This window comes from Bos indicus x Bos taurus, chromosome X, assembly GCF_003369695.1.
Source record: "Bos indicus x Bos taurus breed Angus x Brahman F1 hybrid chromosome X, Bos_hybrid_MaternalHap_v2.0, whole genome shotgun sequence".
NCBI classification, from domain to species: domain Eukaryota; kingdom Metazoa; phylum Chordata; class Mammalia; order Artiodactyla; family Bovidae; genus Bos; species Bos indicus x Bos taurus.
Window position 1 is genome coordinate 126804546 of NC_040105.1, and position 23794 is coordinate 126828339.

At 43.1% G+C, this 23794-nt stretch overlaps 1 protein-coding gene across 7 annotated transcripts; it reads left to right on the forward strand.

Annotated features, from left to right (window-relative positions):
- Positions 1-1259: 1259 nt before the first annotated feature.
- On the forward strand, positions 1260-23254 carry LOC113887852 (zinc finger protein 75D-like). 7 transcript variants are annotated; one of them, XM_027535082.1, is made up of 7 exons: positions 11645-11738; positions 13096-13334; positions 13620-14143; positions 15317-15506; positions 16213-16304; positions 16634-16760; positions 22319-23254. In XM_027535082.1, the coding sequence occupies exons 3-7, from the start codon at positions 13697-13699 to the stop codon at positions 23026-23028; spliced, it is 1566 nt and encodes a 521-aa protein (XP_027390883.1). In that variant the 5' UTR covers positions 11645-11738; positions 13096-13334; positions 13620-13696; the 3' UTR covers positions 23029-23254. The 7 variants fall into 7 exon arrangements, with proteins under 7 accessions (XP_027390886.1, XP_027390881.1, XP_027390884.1 ...); XM_027535080.1 differs by lacking the exons at positions 11645-11738; positions 13096-13334 and adding an exon at positions 1262-1340; XM_027535083.1 differs by lacking the exon at positions 13096-13334 and having other exon boundaries at positions 11342-11738.
- Positions 23255-23794: the final 540 nt, after the last annotated feature.

The window sequence follows — 23794 nt, forward strand, 5'->3', positions numbered from 1 at the left end:
ATCCATGAGGACCCGTCTTCGTTAGTGATCAGCTTGATTCTGAGCTGGTCAGAAGAGCTGCTTAGTCTCAGGACGTCAAAACGCAGCACTGCGTCAGGGTCAAGGGCATAAACTCTCTATTTAGACACAGCAGCTCTACCACTTAACCAGGGCAGGCCACTCGGCCTTTCTGAGCCGCAGCTTCGTGACTGGTCAAATTGGCGTGGGTAGCACCCACCTGGCGACTGTCATGGGTCCAGTGTGGCCACGAGTATGGGTAAGGGCCTGGCTCATCCTGGGACGGGTTCGGTGGGTGGCAGCTTCTGTGTCAACCCGGCTGCGGGGGCGCCTCCACTGTGCACCATCCGGAAACAACTCACTCCTTCCGCCTCATCTGTAGTTCCTTCACCCAGTTCTCATCTGCTTGCCCTCAGCTGCACAGAGTGGGTAGCCGAGATCCAAAGGAAGAAAAAAGAACACAGGAAATGGAAGGGATTCTATTCATCAACCTTCCCTGGATTTGGGAAAGACAAAGCCACCCTGCGACTTTCAGGGTGTACTACAGCTGAAACCCCCTCACAGCCTCCCCCTGCTGTCTCTTTGGTGTACCTGAAGCTTTGGCCTCCCGCAGCCACAGGAGCAAGCCAGTTGGTACTATTGCCTCTCCTTCTGGGTGCGGGGAGGGGGGCCGCTGGGAGGGCAACTGAAGGCTGAGAGCTCCACTAGATTCCTGCCCTCCCTCGGTTCTGCCCTCTGCCTCCACCAATCCCTATCTATGCTTTTCCATCACCTGTGTGCTCCATGGAGCATACGGATTTGCTCAGCCTTTTATGCCACAGAGGACTTAAACCTGCAAAGTCAACCACATTGTTTTCCTCTGGAAGATTTATGGAACTGCAGACTATTATTTTTCACCTGGGGCTTCTGAGGTCCCCAGTTAAAATACATCTGTTCTGGCATCACTTTCCCTCAAGAATATTTTCTGCTTTCTAATTCGTGTTGGTATTTTACCCTGACGATTATAGTTCCCACTGTAGTTCTGATTGGCATTCTAGCTTGTAGATCAGTCTCTGGTGAGTATATCTTAATTTTTGACTCTTGCAAAAATGAGTTCATTACCCTGCAATATCAAGAACCAACCCTTAGTGGTAACCAAGCAGATTCTCATCAGAGATCTAGCTGCTTTTGGCACACTCAAGTGTTCATAGTCAAACTGTTCCAAATTGAATTTGTCTTTTCTAAAAACCCAAAATACCCTTCTTTTCTTTTTCAGTTCCCTATCTTGTGTGGTGTCACCACCATCCACTCCAAAATCAGGAGTCGTCTCTTTACTGGCTGTGTCCTTCTCCCTCATGTATCCAGTAAGTAAGACTCCACTTCCTGTTGTTTCTTGAATCCATCCCCCATTAGCCTTGCTTTGGTTTAGATACAACTTATGTTGCTGTTGACTCTCTACAAGATTCCTGTCACTGTCTACCCATTCCCAGGTTTTCAGCCCCACCCCAACCAATGCCAAGTTCACCCTCCTTCTCCTAGATAATGTGGTTCATAAATATAGCCATCCCATTCTTCTCTCAATATCTTTCAACAAATCCCAAAGTTTAGGATGAAACTGCATCTCCAGAGCACCTCTGACCCCGTCTCACTGAGGCACATTGTGCACTGTGAGGTTTGTTTTCTTGCTCTCCAGAGACTAATGAGCTAAAAGAGCACTTCATGTGCACCAGGGCCTGAACTTGTAGCTTCTCACCAAACAGATTGCATTTCACAAACTTCATGACAATGATCAAAACACATGGAAGTTGAAAAATAATACAGAGATACTGCATGTTCTCATCATCTATGAGCAATAAGTATCAACCCATACACAATCAGAATCGATCTCTGCCCCCTTCTCTTTCCTGCTGCTGCTGCTAAGTCACTTTAGTCCTGTCCGACTCTGTGTGACCCCACAGACGGCAGCCCACCAGGCTCCCCCGTCCCTGGGATTCTCCAGGCAAGAACACTGGAGTGGGTTGCCATTTCCTTCTCCAATGCAGGAAAGTGAAAAGTGAAAGTGAAGTCGCTCAGTTGTGCCCGACCCTCAGCGACCCCATGGACTGCAGCCCACCAGGCTCCCCTGACCCTGGGATTTTCCAGGCAAGAACACTGGAGTGGGGTTCCATTGCCTTCTCTGTCTCTTTCCTACCACCATGCAATTAATTCAAAATCAACCCTATATGAGTATGTGCAGGAAATTGCTTTCAAAGGTGAACTGGAAGGCCTTATGAATAACACTAAATAAGCAATTTTTGGATCTGTTGTATTCCTCCATTTTATTGGCTTGTAAGATAATTGAGACATCCCCGATGCAGGAATAATGTTTTCAGTTTCTAGGTCCATGAACAATACACAGCCTTATAGGAAAAGAAACTTTTGCAGGTGACTCCAGCCAATGCAAGTGAGTGTACTAGGCCATGTGGTGTGCTGTGTGATGGTGCTGTAGGGCATATCAGGTGGCTGTAAGAAGCCTATGTCAAGCCAATAGATGAGAGTCTTCCTGGCACATACTAGAGGAACCGCATGCTCTCTTCATCTTTTCCTTGCCTCCCTGATACTAGATGACTAAATGCCCCACTGTGAGATACCAGATCTCTCAAACTGCCCTGCGTAACTGGTGATTTCTGAGGCTTAACAATTCATTAAGGAAAGAAAGAGAGTAGGTAAATAAATAGATCCCTATGAGAAATTATCCTTTGGGCCACAACACAAAGGCCACACATACATATTTGAGGACTATAAGAATGTTTAAGGAAATCTCCTGACCCTGCTAAGGTAAGGCAGAATTAGAGTGATTGGTATGCTCCTATGCATGGTCACAGAAGAAGTCAGGAGGTTCTGACACCAAAATCAAAGGAACAAAAGCAAAAAATAAGCAAGCAGGGCTATATTAAACTAAAAGGCCTCTGCCCAGCAAAGGAAACCATCAATGAAATGAAAAGGCAACTATTAAATGGGTCAAAATACTTGCATGTCATATATCTGATAAGGGGCTAATATCCAAAAAAAATATGGGAACTTCCCTGGTGGCTCAGATGGTAAAGAATCTGCCTGCAACTCAGGAGACCCAGGTTTTACCCCTGGGTAGGGAAGATCACCTGAAGGAAGAAATAGAATATGTAAAAACCTCATACAACTCAAGAGCAGAAAAGTGAATAGTGCCATTAAAACTGGGCAGAGGATCCGAATAGAAATTTTCCCAAAGACATACAGATGACCAGTGTTACTCACTCACTTGTGTCTGACTCTTTGCAGGCTCCATGGACTGTAGCTGGCCAGGCTTCTCTGTCCATGGACTTCTCCAGGCAAGAATACTGGAGTGGGTTGCTATTCCCTTCTCCAGCGAATCTTCCCAACCTAAGGATCAAACCCAGGTCTCTCACATCGCAGGCAGATTCTTTACTTCTGAGCTACCAGGGAAGCCCAGATGGCCAACAGGTACATTAAAAGATGCTCTCACCACTATTATTCAACATAGTTTTGGAAGTGCTAGCTACAGCAATCAGAGAAGAAAAAGAAATAAAAGGAATCCAGACTGGAAAAGAAGTAAAGCTCTCACTGTGTGCAGATGACATGATACTATACATAGAAAACCCTAAAGATACTATCAGAAAATTACTAGAGATAATCCGTGAATTTAGCAATGTTGCAGGATACAAAATCAATACACAGAAATCACTTGCATCCCTATACACTAACAATGAAAAAGCAGGAAAAGAAATTAAGGAATCAATCCTATTGACCATTGCAACAAAAAGAATAAAATATATAGGAATAAACCTACCCAAGGAGACAAAAGAACTGTATCCTGTATACAGAAAATTATAAGACACTGATGAAAGAAATCAAAGATTAAAACAACAGGTGGAGAGATATTCCATGTTCCTGGGTAGGAAGAATCAATATTGTGAAAATGACTATACTACCAGAAGCAATATACAGATTCAATGTGATCCCTATCGAATTACCAATGGCATTTTTCACAGAACTAGAACAAAAACTTCACAATTCATTTGGAAACACAAAAGACCCCGAATAGCCAAAGCAGTCTTGAGAAAGAAGAATGGAGCTGGAGGAATCACCCTTCCTGACTTCAGATAATACTACAAAGCTACAGTCATCAAGACAGCATGGTACTGGCACAAAAACAGAAATATAGACCAATGGAAAAAGATCCAGAAATAAATTCATGCGTCTATCCATACTTTATTTTTGACAAAGCAGGTAAGAATATACAATGGGGCAAAGATAGCCTCTTCAATAAGTGGTGCTGGGAAAACTGGACAGCTACATGTACAGAATGAAATTAGAACACTTCCTAACACCACACACAAAGATAAACTCAAAAAGGATTAAAGACATACATGTAAGACCAGAAACTATAAAACTCTTAGAGGAAAACATAGGCAGAACAATTGATGACATAAATCAAAGCAAGATCCTCTATGATCCACCTCCTAGAGTAATAGAAATAAAAACAAGAGTAAACAAGTGGGACTTAATTAAACTTAAAAGCTTTTGCACAGCAAAGGAAACTATAAACAAGGTGAAAAGACAACCCTCAGAATGGGAGAAAATAATAGCAAATGAAACAATTGACAGAGGATTAATTTGCAAAATATATAAGCAGCTCATACAACTCAATACCAGAAAAACAAACAACCCAATCAAAAAGTGGGGAGAAGACCTAAACAGACATTTCTCCAAAGACATACAGATGGCTAACAAGTACATGAGAAGATGCTCAACATCCCTTAGTATTAGAGAAATGCAAGTCAAAACTACAATGAGATATCACCTCACACCAGTCAGAATGGCCCTCATCAAAAAGTCTACAAACAATAAACGTGGAGAAAAAGGAACCCTCCTGTGCTGTTGGTGGGAATGTAAATTGATACAGCCACTATGGAAGATGGTATGGAGATTACTTAAAAAACCAGGAATAAAACCACCGTATGACCCAGCAATCCCACTCAGAGGCATATACCCTGAGGAAACCAAAATTGAAAAAGACAGGCCGCCCCGTGCCCGCCCCTCTTCCCCTCCCCAGGCGCCGAGGCCCGGCCCCGCGGCGCTCCCCTCCCTTGCCAGCTCCCCCCCCGCCCCCGGCCCTGCCCCCAGCCCGGGAGCCACCGCTTCCCTGGCGGGCGGGCAGGGGGACGTGGGGACCGCCGGGCGCGGCCGTGCGGCGTAGCGGGATGCGGGTGGGTGGCGAGTGTGCCCAGGGGCGCGCGCGAGTGCCCGCCTGCCTGGAGACCGAGGTGCGGGCGTGGAGGGCGGCGGAGGCTCTGGTGTGTGTGTGTGTGTTTGGGGTTTATCACCGTGCTGGAGCGCCTAGAAGTGCGGCCACGTGGATTTAGGTATTCGCGTCCACCTCAGAGCCTGCTCCCTCTGAAGTCTTCTGTATTCTTCTAACAACCCTAGAAATTCTTCAACCCGGAGCTGTGTACTCAACAGGCAGACGGCTCAGCCTGTGTATGTTGTCTAAGTGTCTGGAATGTACACCTGGTTCCTCTCCACTGGCATCCACAATTTAAGAAAGTAAATAGATGCTTTCAAGGAGGAACATGGGCACACCAGGATCCGGAGCTACTGTAGACATTTCCGTCTATTTTGGGGTTCTGTTTGATATGAGAAACTGTGATTGCTCAGATGTCTTCCTTGGAAAGACCCTTCATTAAAAGAAAGACTCCAGCACCAGATGTCTGCTATTAAATTTCAACTAATCAGTCCTAACTCGACTCTGCCACTGACTCTCTTCATGGGTGAAAATTAGTATCTAATTTTTGGTAGCTCACTGAGCAGTTTTTGGCAAAGTAACCACTCAAGCCATGCTTCCATTTGCCTGCTATTGTCCTGGTGGAATGTTTCTCCAGTCTCACTGATGTGTTCATTAATGTCAGTGTTCACGTTCAATGGTGGTGATTGGAGAAGACAGGGAACAAGAACCAGGAAGAAGAAGAGGCACTGACAGTGATGGCCCCACTCATAGAAGCAGTAGAATAATGCTGCAGTTTACTAGCTGGGGTTAGTAATGTCCTCATTTTCCCTCTCACTCTGAATCTTTGCCCTGGATAAGGGGGAGTTGAATTTAGCTTTAAGAAGGGATTAGTAAGAAGAGAATGTGAATGTTGGTTTGACAGGTGGGGTGGGGGAGGCCACTAAAGCCCAGGGGCCAACAGCCACGCTAGCACTTGCTTTTCCTCCATGTTCAAAACCCAGCACTAGTAGGTTTCCATTCTAAAAAAATTTATAACAAAAAGTAAGCCATTTGAGTGTGAATGTTACTAACAACGTGGTGGTGAGGATATTTGGCTTAGAATTTTATCTTTTTTTAAAAGCTGAGGCTGTGTTTAAAATTTCATTGGTGATTTCCCTTTATTTACACATTAGAATTATTGAGAATTTTTAATAAAACTACAAACGACAGAAAGCTAACCTGAAAAAAAAAAAAGAAAAAGACACATGTACTCCACTGTTCATTGCAGCACTATTTACAATAGCTAGAACATGGAAGCAACCTAGATGTCCATTGACAGATGAATGGATAAAGAAGTTGTGGTACATATACACAATGGAATATTACTCAGCCATAAAAGGAATGCATTTGAGTCCGTTCTAATGAGGTGGATGAAACTAGAACCTATCAGAGTGAAGTAAATAGAAAGAGAAAAATAAAGGTCGTACACTAATGCATATATCAAGAAGGTCAAGGTCAAGAAGCAACAGTTAGAACTGTACATGGAACAATAGACTGGTTCCAAAGCAGGAAAGGAGCATGTCAAGGCTGTATATCGTCACCCTGCTTATTTAACTTCTATGCAGAGCACATCATGAGAAATGCCAGGCTGGATGAAGCACAAGCTGGAGTCAAGATTGCCAGGAGAAATCTCAATAACCTCAGATATGCAGATGACACCACCTTTATGGCGGAGAGCGAGGAAGAACTAAAGAGCCTCTTGGTAAAAGTTAAAGAGGAGGAAGAAAAAGCTGGCTTAAAACTCAACATTCAGGAAACTAAGCTCATGGCATCTGGTCCCATCACTTAACGGCAAATAGATGGGGAAATAATGGACACAGCGACAGACTTTATTTTCTTGGGCTCCAAAATCACTGCAGATGGTGATTGCAGCCATGAAATTAAAACATGCTTGTTCCTTGGAAGAAAAGCTATGACCAACCTAGACAGCATGTTAAAAAGCAGAGACATTTCTTTGCCAACAAAGGTCCATCTAGTCAAAGTTATGGTTTTTCCAGTAGTCGTGTATGGATGTGACAGTTGGACTATAAAGAAAGCTGAGCACTGAAGAATTGATGCTTTTGAACTGTGGTGTTGGAGGAGACTCTTCAGAGTCTCTTGGACTGGAAGGAGATCTAACCAGTCACTCCTAAAGGAAGTCAGTCATGAATATTCATTGACTGATGCTGATGCTGAAACTCCAATACTTTGGCCACCCGATGCAAAGAAATGACTCATTGGAAAACACCCTGATGCTGGGAAAGATTGAAGGCGGGAGGAGAAGGGGATGACAGAGGATGAGATGGTTGGATGGCATCACCGACTCAGTGGACATGAATTTGAGTAAACTCCGGGAGTTGGTGATGGACAGGGAAGCCTGGCATGCTGCAGTCCATGGGATGGCAAACAGTCGGACACGACTGAGCGACTGAACTGAATGCATATACCCGAAATCTAGAACGATGGTAACAAAGAATTTATTTGCAGGACAGCAGTGGAGAAACAGACATAGAGAACAGACTAATGGACACAGGGAGAGGGGAGAAGAGGGTGAAATGTATGTAGAGAGTAACATGGAAACTTAAATTACCATATGTAAAATAGATAGGCAATGGGAATTTGCTGTATGTTTCAGGGAAATCAAACAGGGTCTCTGTTTGAGACCCACAACCTAGAGTAGACGGATGGGATGGGAAGGAAGATAGGAGGGAGGTTCAAGAAGTAAGGGACATATATATACCTATGGCTGATTCATTTTGAGGTTTGACTGAAAACAACAAAATTCTGGAAAGCAATTATCTTTTAATTAAAAATAAATAGAAAAAAAAGATGCACTATGCTGTTAACCATCAGGGAAATGCAAATCAAAATGATAATGTGATATCACATCACACTTGTTAGAATGGCCATTATGAAAAAGAAGAGCTGTAACAAGTATTGACAAAAATGTGAAGAAATATGAATCTTCCTACACCACTGGTGGAAATGTAATTGGTGCAGCCACTATGGAAAACAATATGGATGTTCCTCAGAAACAAACAAACAAAAAAATAGAGCTACCATATGATCCAGCAATTCCACTCCTGGGTACGTATCACAAAAGAAAAAGAAAAATGCTAGCTTGAAAAGATACATGCAAGCCCTTTCCCAAGTGTTTTGGAGGAGACAAACCCAGCTGGCAGAAGCATTTGTAAAATGCTTACGTTTTTCAGTAAGATATGTATGTTGAAAAAGCTCCCACTTGTAGATGTTATTATTTGTGATGACTACAAGCGTGATCGATGAACATATGGCTCTGGGTGTGCATCACACCAGGTACCGAGTGGGACTCTGGGCTCCGTAATCTGGGCATTGATGAGAGGTGGTGGGTGGCAGGGGGAGGGGTCTCCAGGCCGGAAGTGAAGTTCTCCCCTGGTTAAGGTAAGAAAGGTGGTAGGTAATCTGACACCTTCCTATGTGAAGTGATCCTTTTGCCTACTACATGAGAGCCACAATACATGTTCAGATATTGTGGGGGTGTTGGGCAGTTCCTGGTAGAGTGAGGCAAAGTTAGGGTGACCAGCACGGTTCTGCAGAACATCAGTGCAGAAGTCACAGGGAACAAAACCGGAACCAGTGAGCATGCAGTTCTGTCTGGGTAAGATGGTAATTGATGTGAATGGTAAGTCTCATAAGGATGTACCCTCTCCCCACTGCAGCCACTGTTATAGCCCCCATACAGATCTTATGATGTCACCAAACTGATGTTGCTCCTACTTGGAATGTTTCCCTTGACGCCGGAGCAAAGAGGAGGCCCATATAATTGCTCTTAGGCACTAAAAAGGCATTCCAACAGGGGTCTTCACCTAGTCTCCAATTCAGCCCCTCTTCTGGTAAGCTTTCACTAGTGGTAAAGAACCCATCTGCCAATACAGGAGATGTAAGAGACACGGGTTCCATCCCTGGGTCAAGAAGATCCCCTGGAAGAGGACATGGTAACCCACTCCAGTATTCTTCCGTCCACCTATAAAGTTGTTTGCTGCTCAGGATCTCATCTTGATTCCTTGGGTGACTCAAAGTTGAAGTGTTTAGAGGAAAGAAAATCCTTTTTACACAGATTTTACATAGTTTCTCTTTTTTACTTAGTGTTTCAAACATATTAGACAAAACATAAGTATGGAAGGGATCTGGGCGTTATGGATTTAAATTATAAGTAAACTATAAACCTTTAATTATGCAGAGTTTTATAATGGAAAAATGTTTTAAAACGGGTCAATGTATGCTTAAACCACTAATCATATTAATAATATGTAATGAAATTTAAGTGAATTACAACCTGTCTTCCTGGAGTCTCTAGTCATTTAAACTTTTTTTTTCTTTTCTTTGAAGCATATAAGCCATAGTAGGTTATAAGGAAAACTGAAGAGATCATTATACTTATTTCCACATTCATTCTAAATGGCTAACTGTATAATCTAATTTCTATTGAAGACAATTATAAGGAATAACTTTGAGCAGATTAATATTAAATTTCACATGGTTTACAAATCCCACTATTTAAAAAAGAGGAAAAAGAAAATGCCTTTATCTGACCATCCTCACTGGTTAGTGACCCAGCTGAAAGGTAAGCCTGGGAATTATCCAGAAGCAACAATGCTCTGACTTTTCTTCTATTGTCATAAAACATTCGGTTGAAAATGCCTGACCTCAGGAACACAGCTTTGAAAGAATCATTCTGAAAACGACTCCCTGGTGAAGCAAACATGTTTACTAGTTTTACATCACAGATAATGCACGGTGTCCTCTCACACTTTTGGGCAGCTTTGCTCTATAAATAAGGATTAACCTTATCTTCTGAGTGTAATCTTAGTTTGCATGTTAAAAGGCGGACAGGCACTCCTTGTTTATTTTCCTCCTTGGCATGTAGATCTCTGGTATCCTTGCCAGAGGAGTTTCTCACACTGATTTTTCACACTGACGTCAGTTTCATCTTCACTGTACCACTGAGCTACACATACTTTCTCCTCTTCGATTCCTATAGATAACTTTTGTCCAAATGGCTCTGCTGCTGCTAAGTCACTTCAGTCGTGTCTGACTCTGTGCGACCCCATAGACGGCAGCCCAATAGGCTCCCCCGTTCCTGGGATTCTCCAGGCAAGAATACTGGAGTGGGTTGCCATTTCCTTCTCCAGTGCGTGAAAGTGAAAAGTGAAAGTGAAGTCGCTCAGTCGTGTCCGACTCTTAGCGACGCAATGGACTGCAGCCTACCAGGCTCCTCCATCCATGGGATTTTCCAGGCAAGAGTACTGGAGTGGGGTGCCATTGCCTTCTCCACCAAATGGCTCAATACTGGGTAAACAATGAAAATTTGGAGACACTGACAACCTGAGATATCCGGGTTCTTAGAAAGATGCCTTCTCCAAAGAACTATTCTAAGCACTACAGGACGTGTAAGATGAAACAAGAGTCCTGTCCTTCAGGGATGCATAATATAGTAGCAAAAGCATGGGGTATGACAACAGGAGACCTACATTGGTCTAAAATCTGCCACCTGTAATCCACGTGACTGTGCGGACGCCCCGTCCTGTATCTGAATTTCTTTATATGTCAAAGAGAAATATAAATGGGACACCATGAGGTTAAAACCTATCTAATAAGAATAAACAATAATAGTTGGGAAGCACGTGCCTGCAAACCAGAAAAGGATTTTTAAAATATCAGGGACTGCTGCTCCTGATCCAGCGAGGGGTCTGGCCAGGAGGACCAAAAGCCTCTTAACTCGAGTCCGGGACAATTCTAGTGATGACTTTCGGAGATAGGGGTCCTAACCAGGCGAATTTCCCGGTAGAAAAAGCCACCGGCTGTTGGAACGTGATTCTGTAACAATCTGGACGCAAGACACGCGGCAAGTCGGAGGGTCTGAGATCGGGGACGCTCGCAGAAGACAGCCTCCTTCGCGGCGCCGCTAGGACTCCCGTGAGCCCGAGACACGCTGACCTGAACTGTCTGCATCCGGGGCTGACCCCAGGATGGGGCGGACCTGCGGGACACTTCCGGACTCGCGCGGGCGCGAACACACAGGTCTGGGGAGGGCGGTGATGGGCGTGGATATCACGCAGCCACCGGAAGCCATCCTCTCTTTTCCGGTCGGCGCCCGGCCCACAGCACGAGACCCCGAAATGGCGAGTCGGGGTACGGTCTCCAGACGTTAGAGGGGTCGCGCCGGGGACTGAACTTCGAAGGTCCGTGCGCTCCCGGGGCCTCGCGCCTTCCCAGCACCGCCCCCGGGGGCGCAGGAACCCGGACCTCCCTGCCTCCCCACGACGGCGTGAGGTGTGGTGACATCATAGCCGAGCCCAGGAAGAGGGAAGTGGCGTCCACGGAAGTCAGAGCTGGGTGGAGGTAATCAGGAAGCTGATTTTCCTTGGGGGTTTGGTCAGGAGACCCTCGAGAAATAACGAGCCATACCCTTAGAGATACCTCACGAGCCAGCTGGGTTGCGGTGAGCGGGGGTGGGGGGAAGGGCGGAAGTTAGCCGGGGCTCGGCCTTTTCGTTTTCGCTGTGGCTTCTTTGCCGGGCGGCGGGCGGGTCTGAGACCCGGCGATACCTCTTCTCGAGGAGGCCGGTACTCAGGCAGGCACCTACAGTCATACCTAACCTCCGGAAGCAAACTTTTGTACACTGTGTGGAGACAAACCCAGGGTTGCTGCTGAAGTAGACTCAGAGGCTGCTGGTGTGTGGAGAGCTTTTGGTACTTTGGACCCAGAAGGTGTAGGTGGGCCATAGGGCGGAAAGGCCTACCAGTGCACCCAGCGAAACTTGCCCGTTTCTGCTGGCTTATGAGCATATTATGGTGAATTTGAAAGTCGCTCAGTTGCGTCCAACTCTTTTCGAATACAGTCCATGGAATTCTCCAGGCCAGAATACTGGAGTGGATAGCGTTTCCCGTCTCCAGGGGATCTTCCCAACCCAGGGGTCGAACCTAGGTCTCCCACATTGTGGGCAGATTCTTTACCACCTGAGCCACAAGGGAAGTCCAAGAATACTGGAGTGGGTAGCCTATCCCTTCTCCAGCAGATCTTCCCGGCCTAGGAATCCAACTGGGGTCTCCTGCATTGCAGGCGGATTCTTTACTAAAACTGAGCTATCAGGGAAGCTCCGAGAAAGATGTCATTTCAGCCTCCAAGACATTAGTTTATGCTGACAGAGAAATGCAGGAAGTGTCCCTGTACTTCTCGACCTAGATAGGCATCAAGAACCAACCATTTCTTAGAATACCTGTGGGTTCCTTGAAAGAGCTTTGTTGTTGTTTCTCTTGGGTCCCCTCTGAGAAAATCAGACTCTCAAGGCCATCGTCAGCCTTGCTTAAAAATCTCTATGACCCTGAGGAAATGTCAAGTCAAGACAAGGGTTACCTTTTCTAGGACCTTTCTTGTTTCCGAAGAACCTTAATTGTCACTGTTTCTCCGTTTGTTTGTTTGTTTTTTTTAAAGAGTGTGACGTTTGGATATCTTGTAAACAAAGCCAGCTGTCAGTTTTTCTGGTAAAGTGAGCAGAAATTTTCATACATAGGTAGAAAGGGGCTGCTGCTGCTAAGTCGCTTCAGTCGTGTCCAACTCTGTGCGACCCCATAGATGGCAACCCACCAAGCTCCCCACTCCCTGGGATTCTCCAGGCAAGAGTACTGGAGTGGGGTGCCTTTGCCTTCTCTGAAAAAGGGGTACAGTGACATTCATATGTGTTCCCAGGAGGTGCCAAAGAAGCAGTGTTAATGCCATCTAATAGGTTAGTGGGGCAAACTTGCTGAAAGGAATAAGGTTACTTTTTCTCTAATTTTTTTCTGATCTGGGTGTCTCAGTTTCCCTTCCAGTATTAATATGATGGAAAAGAGAATCTAGATGTTCCATGAAGCAAAGGAATCAGTCTGCATAAGAAGATGAAGGGACAGAGCAGTTGTCCCTCATCTCATTGAGGATAAGAAACTGGAATGATCTATTAAAATGTAGAGAAAGTCAAATACCCCTGTTTATAAAGGTGGGACAGGAAGTGCACAGATTAAGTATTGGATAACATCAAAGCTCCTTTTAGCAAATGCATGTAAGTTTTTTATTCCTCAACCTTAAAGAAAAAGTGATGAACTAGCATTTGTCTTTCCAGAGTTGTATATTTGTTTCAAAGTTGGGTAACAGAGGAAAGGTTGAAAACATGTCCTGAGTCTTGAGCCTTCAGGAGTGGCAGTTAATTTTAAAGAGGAGGCAGAACGGTTACTTTCTGTTCCTCCTTTTCTGATAACTTTCTGTTCTTCTTCTCTGATAAGTAAGTAAATGTGCGTCATGTGGCTTTCTTCTTGATGTGTACTTTTTTTTTCCTCCCCTCTCTCAGTGCCCTTGGGGAGAAGATCCACTCATTGGTTTTGTACCAAAGCTGACAAGGCCTCAGTTATCAGGTGGCCCAGGAGGATGTCACAAGTAGGAGAAAAGCTGTTCCCAGAGCAAATAATGATGAGCCCTGTGAAGGCGCCTGCATGCTTGTACCCACATGTGGAGGTTTTACAGGGGACTAAGAGGTCTGTGAAAGAGAGTTCCAATAAGAGTAAGAAATCCAGCCCACAGATGGGCAGTCTTCATCCTGAGAGTGCTCGCCAGCACTTCCGGAGATTCTGTTACCATGACACACCTGGACCGTATGAGGCTGTCAGCCAACTGCAGGAATTATGCTCTCAGTGGCTGAGGCCAGAGATCCACTCAAAAGAGCAAATCTTGGAATTGCTGGTGCTGGAGCAGTTCCTGGACGTTCTGCCCAGTCATATCCAGAACTGGGTGCAGAAGTATCAGCCACAGAACGTCAAAGAGGCTGTGGCCCTGGTAGACCGCTTTCAGAGAGAATCTGGTGGAATAAGCAATGAGGTGAGCAGAAAGATTCCTTACATGTACACTGTGAAAGAGGGTGAAAGTGGGGTCAATAATTGGAGAATGAGATGGATTAAGTCACTCTTCTGTTGTTCCTTTAGAATAACTAAGTGCAATCTGAAATCACAGGCTTGCAGTGACAGCTTCCAGGTTGGGGAGTTCCTGAGAGTCTTTTCCTGGCCTTAGAAAAAGAAATGCATTTTGCCCTCTTTAGGGCCAGGGTGAATTGAAGGTGGTGGGCCTGGCCTAGCATGGCCAAGGAGACAGGACCTAGCAGCCAAGAAATAAAAGGCAAGAAAATGCTAGGAAGGGAGAAAAAAACCTCCGAATGCAGGATTTTAAGGCTCAAAGGCAGGAGTGGGTAGCAGCCAAAGTATAAATCAAACCTTTCTGGGGAGACTGCAAAGAAAGAGAAGAAATGGAAGGAGAAAAGGGAAACAAGGATCAGAAAGAAGAAAAAAGCTAACAGTAAAATGGAGAAAATCTGAATGCTGAGGTGTGGTGCTCTCTGGGCTGGGAACACACATCTCAGGGCCAGGAGAAAAGTGTCTCCGTGGCCTGCCTTCATGCTTTGCCTTGGCTTTGCTGGTGAGTGGGTAACCAGGTCTGCCCTGGGGAGATGGCAGCCTACTTCTCCTTGAGAGCCCCGCCTTGAGGAGCACAAGTGTCTTATACACCTGAAGTGTATGGCGGAAAGTTGAATCCAGCTCTTCCTCCATTTTTTCCTCCGCTGCATCCCCTTTCTCCATGAAATTGTTCCTGGACGTGGGAGGATTGGAAAATCCAACTGACAGAAAACCCTCTTTTATTCATTTTGTTGTTCTTTAGAGGAAACTAGAAAATAAAAGTCCACTAAAGCAAGGATCCAAGTCTAGAAAGCAAGAGATTGGAGGCAGTGAGAGAACAGGCAGCCTACCCCTACCCTGCTCTTGGCCTGAGCTGTGGCTGTCCAAGGAGGTGTGGAGGCAAGCAAGTCATAGCTTCTCTCATTTTAATCTGATTTTCCCAGATCATGTGTACAGTTCCTTGTGAGAAAATCATGGCGCAATATCTCTTCATTTTTAAAAATTTCCTTACACGCTCCCCAAACCTGGACTCTACTCTTGTTTGTTCTTCCATCACCACCCCAAAAACAAAAGCTCTTTTCTAATGAGGATGGGTTATTTTTAGGTCACAGCCCATGAACTGGGAAATGACACAGCGCTCTTGGGAGGAACAGCAGTGGCCCCAGGCTTTAAGTGGAAGCCAGCAGAGCCCCAACCAATGGGTGTGTTCCAGGAAGAATGTTCGAACATATACCAGGTACTGCAGGAGCTGGGCTGGAATACTCACAAAGAAAGCCAGCCTGTGGATGAAGGAGGTGAGGAGTTTCATCATAATTATCTTCTCCTGGGAGCTGTGATAGTAATTGGTTCAGGGAGCATTCCATGGGAATTTTCCAGGTGCCCAGTCATGCTTTCAGTTAGGATGACTGTCTAGTGGGAGTACAGTAGGTCCGTGGTGGGTGAAGGTGAAGGCCATTCTGGGGTACAGAAGCATCCAAACCACAGAACCCTGGTATTCACAATGTGGACCTTTCTCTATAGAAATTTGGGAGGGGAGAAGAAGGTAGAGCAGGGACAAGGCCGGGAGGTGGGGTGGGGTCATCTCACCATTAGAAGTTAGAGGAGAAATTGGGATCAGAAGTGGGCTGTCAGTGGCAGAATGGGAAGAGAATTGTACACCAGGAAAAAAGTGATAAAAGAAATCTCCCATGTTTCCCACCAAGGTTTTAATTTTCAAACACCTCTAATGCTTGCCTAGCTCAGTGAACATTTTCTTTAATGAGAGGAAAAGCAGTGGATTTCCTTTCATTTAATGAAAACTGGGAACCAGTTCTATGGAGTGGTGGCTTTTTGGTTCTAATTTATGAGAAGGCCACTTGTGGTGCAGATGTGTGAGCTTGCATGTGCACACACACATGTGAAGGTGAGCTGTCTTTACTGAGGGAGTCCTAAACTGTAGAAGTTGGTTTGGGGTATTCATAAACAGAAAATATATATTTTTTTCTGGCTTCTTCCCCACAGCTGTGCCTGCTGAAGAGAGTCCAACTTTTTCTAAACAGAAAATCACCCCAAGCTGGAACATGGCATCTGAGCTCACCTGGCCTCAGTCCCTGGTGAGCTGTACTTTACAAGTATTTTCAGGCAGCCTGAATGTGGCCTTGTCTGCTTTTCTCTGCTGCCCATGATCCTGCCTTACACAACAGATTCTCTGAGGCACATTAGCCCCGGGTGTTCCCTAGGCAACTAGGATGGGCACTGTGGGATTGGGCACCTCCCAAGCTGTGTACTGATCTCTTGGGCACCTTTCCTGTCATCTCACTCCTTTTCCCTTGAATCTTCTCTTAACTTTTTTGGTAACTGGCCTCCCATGTAATTCAGAAATGAGTGATAGGACGGCTTCTGTTGTAGCGAGTACTGAACTACAACTTACTCTCTTCTCTAGAGTCCATTGACATTTGAAGATGTGGCCTTGTATTTTTCCGAGGAAGAATGGAAAATAATGACCCCTGATGAGAAGACCCTCTACCTTGATGTAATGCAGGATGTCTATGAGGATGTCGCCTCTGTAGGTAAAGAGTCTTCCTTTCCTTTGTACAGCAATTGAGCAATCTGTTACATCCTCAGGTCATGGAAAATGCACACCTGTGAGTGTCCCAGTGTCCCAGCAGTGGGTTGGTTCTCAGCTTGATGGTGTGAGGGAGAGGGAAGGCAGATCCAGATCACCTGGAGAGCTTTTTACAAATACACCTCTTTCTCCTAAGTAGACTGCTTGATCTATCATACTCTTGCCCTACCCTGCAAGCCCACTCTTGCCAGATCTTTTCCATGTCCGTAGAAAGCACAGTTTACCCAGTTGTTCAGGCCCCAAAACTCTAAGTTATCCTTTTTTCCAGTCCTTTTGTTATACCCTACCCCCCAGCCAATCAGGAAGCAAGTACTCTTAACTCTGTCTTCAAAATAGGTCCTGAATACAACCATGTCTCAACCTCTTCTGCTCTTACCATCCTGGTCTCCGCCGCCTCATCTCTAACCAGGTCTGCTGGAATACCACAGGACTCCTGTCCCACGACGTTTCCATGTGTCCTTAGGGTTAGTTCCTAGCTTCCTCATTGCACATCCAGCCACAGCCACGGTAGAATATAAAGAAGATACTGAGTTTAAGATTCTGCCCATTTAAATGTTTGGAATAAATAAAAGTATAAAGAGTTATTCACTTTTTCTGAAAATAGTCTGGAATTTAGATGGCAGTCCATGACCTCCAAGTTTTATTCTCAGAGCGTTATCATTGCACCCTAAACTTAAAGTGATCTGTTTAGCACAAGGGCAAGAACCATAGACCCAACGTCCCTAAGAGTTCCAGGACATTCTTGGAGAGTCTCTTTGAGGTAAACGTACATAAAGGAAGAGGAGAAAATTCCTTAATAGGAGCCTTTATAAAGGCTTAACAATTTTAAGATTTTGTTCCTCCATATTTTTAAAAATTAACCTCTTTATTGACTGACTTGTAGATTCACATGCATATTTAAAATGTAACACAAAGAACCCATATACACTTTACCCATTTCCCTCAGTGATAACTTTTGCAAACGTACATGATGTCACAACCAGGATAATAAAGTGGGTACAGTCCACTGACCTTATTCATATTTTCATTTTTCTTGTATTCATTGGTGGGTGTGTATGTATTTAGTTATATAAGATTTGATCACGTGGAGGTTTGTATATTCACCACCCCAATGCAGATCCATTACCACAAGGATCCTTCCTGTTGCCCTTTTATCAATACAACAACACACCCTTCCCTCCCACACCCTACCTCGTCACCAACCTGTGCCAACCACTGATCTGCTTACAGTTTTTAAAAATTTTGTCCTTTCAAAAATACAGCTTTGGGAGATTAACTTTTCTCCTTCACAATAATTCCCTGGAAATTCATCTAAGTTATTGTGTGTATCAGTAGTTCATTCATTTTTACTGCTGAGAAGTGTTCTGTAATATTGATAAACCATTGAAAGATATTTTTGCTGTCTTCAGTCTGGGGCTATTGTGAATAAAGCTGCCATGAACATTCCTGTACAGAATTTTGTGTAGAGATGGTAAGTTTGCGTTTCTCTGGGATAGAGAGTGAAAGAGTGAAATTGCCGTTTCATATGGTAATCAGATGTTGAATGCTAAACTGGTTTTCAGAGTGGCTGCATCATTTGACCTTCCTAGCCAGCAATGGATGCGATCGTTTCTCCACATTCTTGCCATTGTTTAATAGTATTACCACTTAAAATTTTTTTTGGCTTTCTGTTAAGTATGTAATGTTATCTCATTGTGGCTTGGACTTGCATTTCGCTAATAGCTGATGATGATGTAGTTTTTCATGTGCTTATTTGCCATCTTTATATTATCTTCAGTGAAATGGCCTTTGCCATGGTTTTCATTTGGTTGTTTTTTAACTGTTGAATTTTGAGAGTTCTTGTATAGATTGTAGTGCTTTCTAGCGTATATGGTTTGCAAGTAGTTTCCCCAAGTCTGTATATTTTTCTTTTTATCCTCTTCCCATGGGTTTCCACAGAGTAAGTTTTTTATTTTGATGCCCAGTTTTTCACTTTTCTTTTTACCGATTGTATCTTTGCTATCAGGGCTAGCCATGGATCCCTAAAATTTTCTATGTTTTTCCTAAAAGTTTTTTAAGTTTGCATTTAAGTCTGTGATTCATATTGAGTAGATTCTATATAAGATACGAAATTTAGATTGAAGCTCATTTGTGTTTTTGCTTGTGTAGGTCCAGTTGCTTCAGCCTTGTTTATTGAAAAAGCCTTCCTCCATTTAATTGCTTTTGCACTTTGGTCAAAATCAGTTGGGCATACTTGTGTATCTGTTTTGTTCCATCGAGTTATGTGTCTATCCCTCTGCCAATATTGCACTGTCTTGATTACTGTAGCTATACAATATAGAAAGCCCAAATCAAATAGAGTCTTTCTTCCCACTTTATTCTTTTGTCAAGTTAAATTTTATTTTAAGCTATGCTAGGGCCTGTGCCTTTACATGTAAAGTTTAGAATACGCTTATCTATAAGAAACTTTTTTGGAATTTTGCTAGAAATAACATTAAACTATATGTGAGTTTGAGGAGGAATGATCTCTTTACTGTGTTGATTTTTCCAAACAATGAACACAGTATGTTTTGCAAGTTTTTTTGATTTCTTTCATCATTTAAAAAATGTTATCTACTTATCTATTTTGGCTACACTGGGTCTTTACTGTGGTGTGCAGGCTTCCCTAGTTAGAGCTCGAGGGCTCTCTCTAGTTTCAGGGTGCTAGCTTCATTGCCTTGGGGAATGTGGGATTTTAGTTCCCCAACCAGGGATCAGACCTGAGTCCCCTGCATTGGAAGGTGGATTCTTAACCACTGGACCACCAGGGAAGTCCCATCACCAGCTTTTTGATAGAGAAAAAAATTTATTTTATCTATGTTTTTGTTGGAGTATAGTTGTTCATCTACTTTTTATAATTTTCAGTGTGCAGATCCTCTACATGTTTGCCAAGTATATGCAGGAGCATTTAATTTTCATTGGCATAACTGTAAATGGTATTATTTTAAATTTTTGTTAAAACAAATGTTCAGTGTTTTTACATAGGTCTGCCTATAATTTTATGTTTTCTTCTTTTATCCTGTGACCCTACTGAACTTGCTCATGAGTTCTAAGAAGGTTTTTTTTGGTAAATTTCTTGGGGTTTTTATACATAGTCACATGATCTACAGTGCTTTTTTATTTCTTTCTTTATTTGTTGCCTTGTTGCAGTAGGTCCAACTTCTGGTACAATGTTGAATACGAATGGTGAGAGCAAACATCCTGGCCTTCTTCCCAATTTTATCATGGAAACGTTATGTCTTTCACCTTTACATATGATGTTAGTGCAGGGTTTTTATTGATACTTTATCAGGTTGATAATAATTCCTAACTTTCCTAGGGTTTTATTTATTTATTTTTGGCTGTGCTGGGTCTTCATTGCAGCACTCGGGATCTCTTTAGTTGAAGTGTGTGAACACTTAGTTGTGGCATACAAATTCTTCGTTGCGTCCTTTCGGTATCTAGTTCCCTGACCAGGAATTGAACCTGGGCCGCTTGTATTGGGAATGTGGAGTCTTAGCCACTGGTCCACCAGGGAAGTCCCTCTTGAGTTTTTTTATCGTTAATGGATGTAGGGTTTGTCAAATACTTTTCTGTGTCAGTCAATGGGATTATGATCTTTCAAAGCTTGTTGATATATGGTGGGTTATGTTGGTTGATTTCAAATATGGAAATCCTACTTGATCACAGTATATAATGCTTACATACTGTTACATTCAGCTTGCCAATATTTTGTTGAGGATTTTCGTGTTGAAGTTCATGGGAGATGTTAGTCTGTAGTTTTCCTTCTGAGTACTGTCTTTGTGTGATTTTGTTATCAGGGTAATTACTGGCCTTATGAAATGATTTGGGTAATAGTTCTTGTTTTCTGGAAGAGATGATATAAAAGTGGTGTTAATTGTATAGATACTTTGTAGAATGTTCCAGTAACACTATATGAATCTGGAGATGTCTGTTTTGGCAGCTTTTTAATTATGAATTCAAGTTTTAATTTTCAGAGTGCTGTTCAGATTATCTATTTCACACTGGTTGAATTCTGGTAGTTTGTAGATTTTGAGAAATTTACCCATTTTCCCCTAACTTTTAACATTTGTGAACATAAGTTGCTGATAGTATTCCCTTATTATCTCTTTAATTGCTGCAGAACGTGTAGTGATAGACCCAGTTCCTTCCTGATATGGATGGTTTGCATCTTCTTTCATTTTTGCCTAAGTTAATACAGGTTTATCAGTTCCTTTAATTTTTTGAGGAGCAAGTTTTTTGTTTAATTTTTGCTGTGCTCTTTATTATTCCTTCAATTTTTATTTTCCTTTTTTTCTAGTTTCTTGAGGTAGAAACATAGATTATTTATTTGAGAGCTTTCCTCTTTTCTGTTGTGTGCCTTTAGGGCTATACATTTTCCTCTGAGCATTCCTATAGCTGCATTCCACATATTTTGATTATATTATATAATTTCATTTTCATTTAAGTATGTATTTTTAAATTTCCCTTGAGACTTTCTCTTTGAATCATGGATTATTTAGAAGTATATTTCCATTTGTTCCCATATATTTAAAATTTTTCTGTTGCCTTTCTGGTTTTGATTACCAATCTGATTCCATTTTCGTCAGATTGCCTTTTCACACTCAAGTTGTGTTTTTTTTGTTTTTTTGTTTTTTTTTTTTGGTTCTACGTGTGCCGTGTGATTTATTTTTTTGTATCCTGATCATTTTGTCTATTATGTTAGGAGAGTCTGAGTCCTATTTAAATATTTTAATGGGCAGTCACTCTGTTTTAGTTTAGCATGTAAGTTCTTTTCTACTTTGTGGAATATGTGTCTAGTGACAGCTTAATTTTCAGAGCCTTTATGGTATTATTTTGGTCTCCTCGATTTATGTGGTACTGCTGGGATTCCCATGTGCTCCTGCTCATGCTGCCCGAGAGTGAGGAATGAGGAAAATCTTTACTTAGGCTAGAGTGTCTCTCAGTGGGAATCTCTGACCCGTAGGGATGAAGAGGCTTCCTGGGGCCGGCTGCTAGTGGCTGGTTAGCTAGGTCCATCTTGCTAGTTCTGCATGACAAATCTGATGTCTCCGATTGGAGTTCTGATGTTGTCAGACGGTTTCCCGTTTCCGATTGCGGATGGACTGAGCCTATTCAGGTAGCCTTCTGTTGCTCAGGTGAGATTTGGAAAACACGAGATCTGGGTTGCCTACATTTTTGGATGTGGGGATGTAAGATACCTACTGTGTTACTCTTCTAGTCCTGGAGTCCCAAACCATTTTGCCTTCCTCTTACCACTTTATAGAATTCTCTGTTCATTGTATCTTGCATTCTTGAATGGATTTGTAGTTGTGCCCAGAAAGGAAGACCAGGGAAAAATGGGTCTGTGCCATTTTGTCCAGATTGGACCAAAAATCCCTTGTTCTGTATTTTTAAAAAGCTGTCAGTATTGATTTTTCTTCCATGCCTACAGTTTTCTTGTTCTGGGAAACAGATGGTTGATTCTTCTGTTTATTCCAACAGGGTTAAAGCTCAAAAATGACACTGGAAATGACCCACCTGTATCTCTTCCTACATTAGAGATACAACCATCAGGATGCGAAGTATTAAGAAAGGCCACAATGAAAGATGCTGAGACAACAATGGGCGATGTAAATCATGGTGGTACATGCAGGGTATGGAAACGACCTCGTGCTTTTCCAGGAAGGAAAAGAAAGAAACTTAAAACTTGTAAACAAGAGCTTCCAAAACCTGTTGATGTTCATGGGAAAGGCTGTGAGGGAGAGAAACCTTTTAAATGTCAGGAATGTGGAAAAAGCTTCAGAGTTAGCTCTGACCTTATTAAACATCAGAGGGTTCATACCGAAGAGAGACCCTATAAATGTGAACAATGTGATAAGCAGTTTAGATGGAGTTCAGATCTTAATAAGCACTTAATGGCACACCAAGGAATTAAACCATATAGATGCTCATGGTGTGGAAAAAGCTTTAGTCATAACACAAATCTACACACACACCTAAGAATTCACACTGGAGAGAAGCCCTTTAAATGTTATGAATGTGGGAAAAGATTCATTCAGAACTCCCACCTTATTAAACACCAGAGAACCCACACAGGTGAGCAGCCTTATACCTGTAGCATATGCAACAGAAATTTTAGCAGGCGTTCAAGCCTTCTTAGACACCAGAAACTCCACAAGAGAAGGGAATCATGTCCAGTGTCTCCAGTCTGAGGAAAGTCACCATTTAGAGCTAGATCCTGGATGTGATGAGAGTGCATAATGTTGAGATGGCCAGTAACAGTGTTTTTAGGAGGGGCACATGGGATGTTTCACAAAAAGGAATCTAAACTCTCTGTTTTATGCTTGTATCTTTTAGCTTTGTATTTTCAGTGCCTACCAGCAATACCTGGAAAATTCTTTATAAATAAAAGAGTGGAATCATTCTTTTATATCTGAAGTTACCTGTTTGTATCTGTCTGCTTACTCAGCCTCCCCATCCTCCATGATCTAAATTCTTCAGGTATCAAATACTCAGTAAATATATGATGGTGAGGAATCCTACTCCTATTCTTTCTCATGAGAGATGGATCATAAGAGTATACAGTTTCTCTGAAGGGAGCTCAGAATGAATTACTAAGTTTGAGGCAGTATCTGTGGCTATCACCCTATCTACATGAACTACCTAAGCCCAGGGTTCAGAGAACTGTATCCTGAAACAGGAAGAGAAGTTTCAGTGTTTGCCCTGGGAGAAGTACCCCCATTCTAGTTGCCTCTCCCCTGAGCACCCACTACTGCAGTGTTTTCTGTCAAGGAATTCTAGCATTAAGCAAAGGCCTAGGGGCCTTGGAAGCACTTGGTACCTTTCTTCCTGCTGAGCCTTCGACACTTAGGTATTTAGACTGAAATGTTGAAGGAGGCAGCCTGGGCTCTCATCTGAGTACTTATCTCTGTAGAAGGCATAGGGCATGTGAGTGGCCTTTTTTTTTTTTAAACTTTC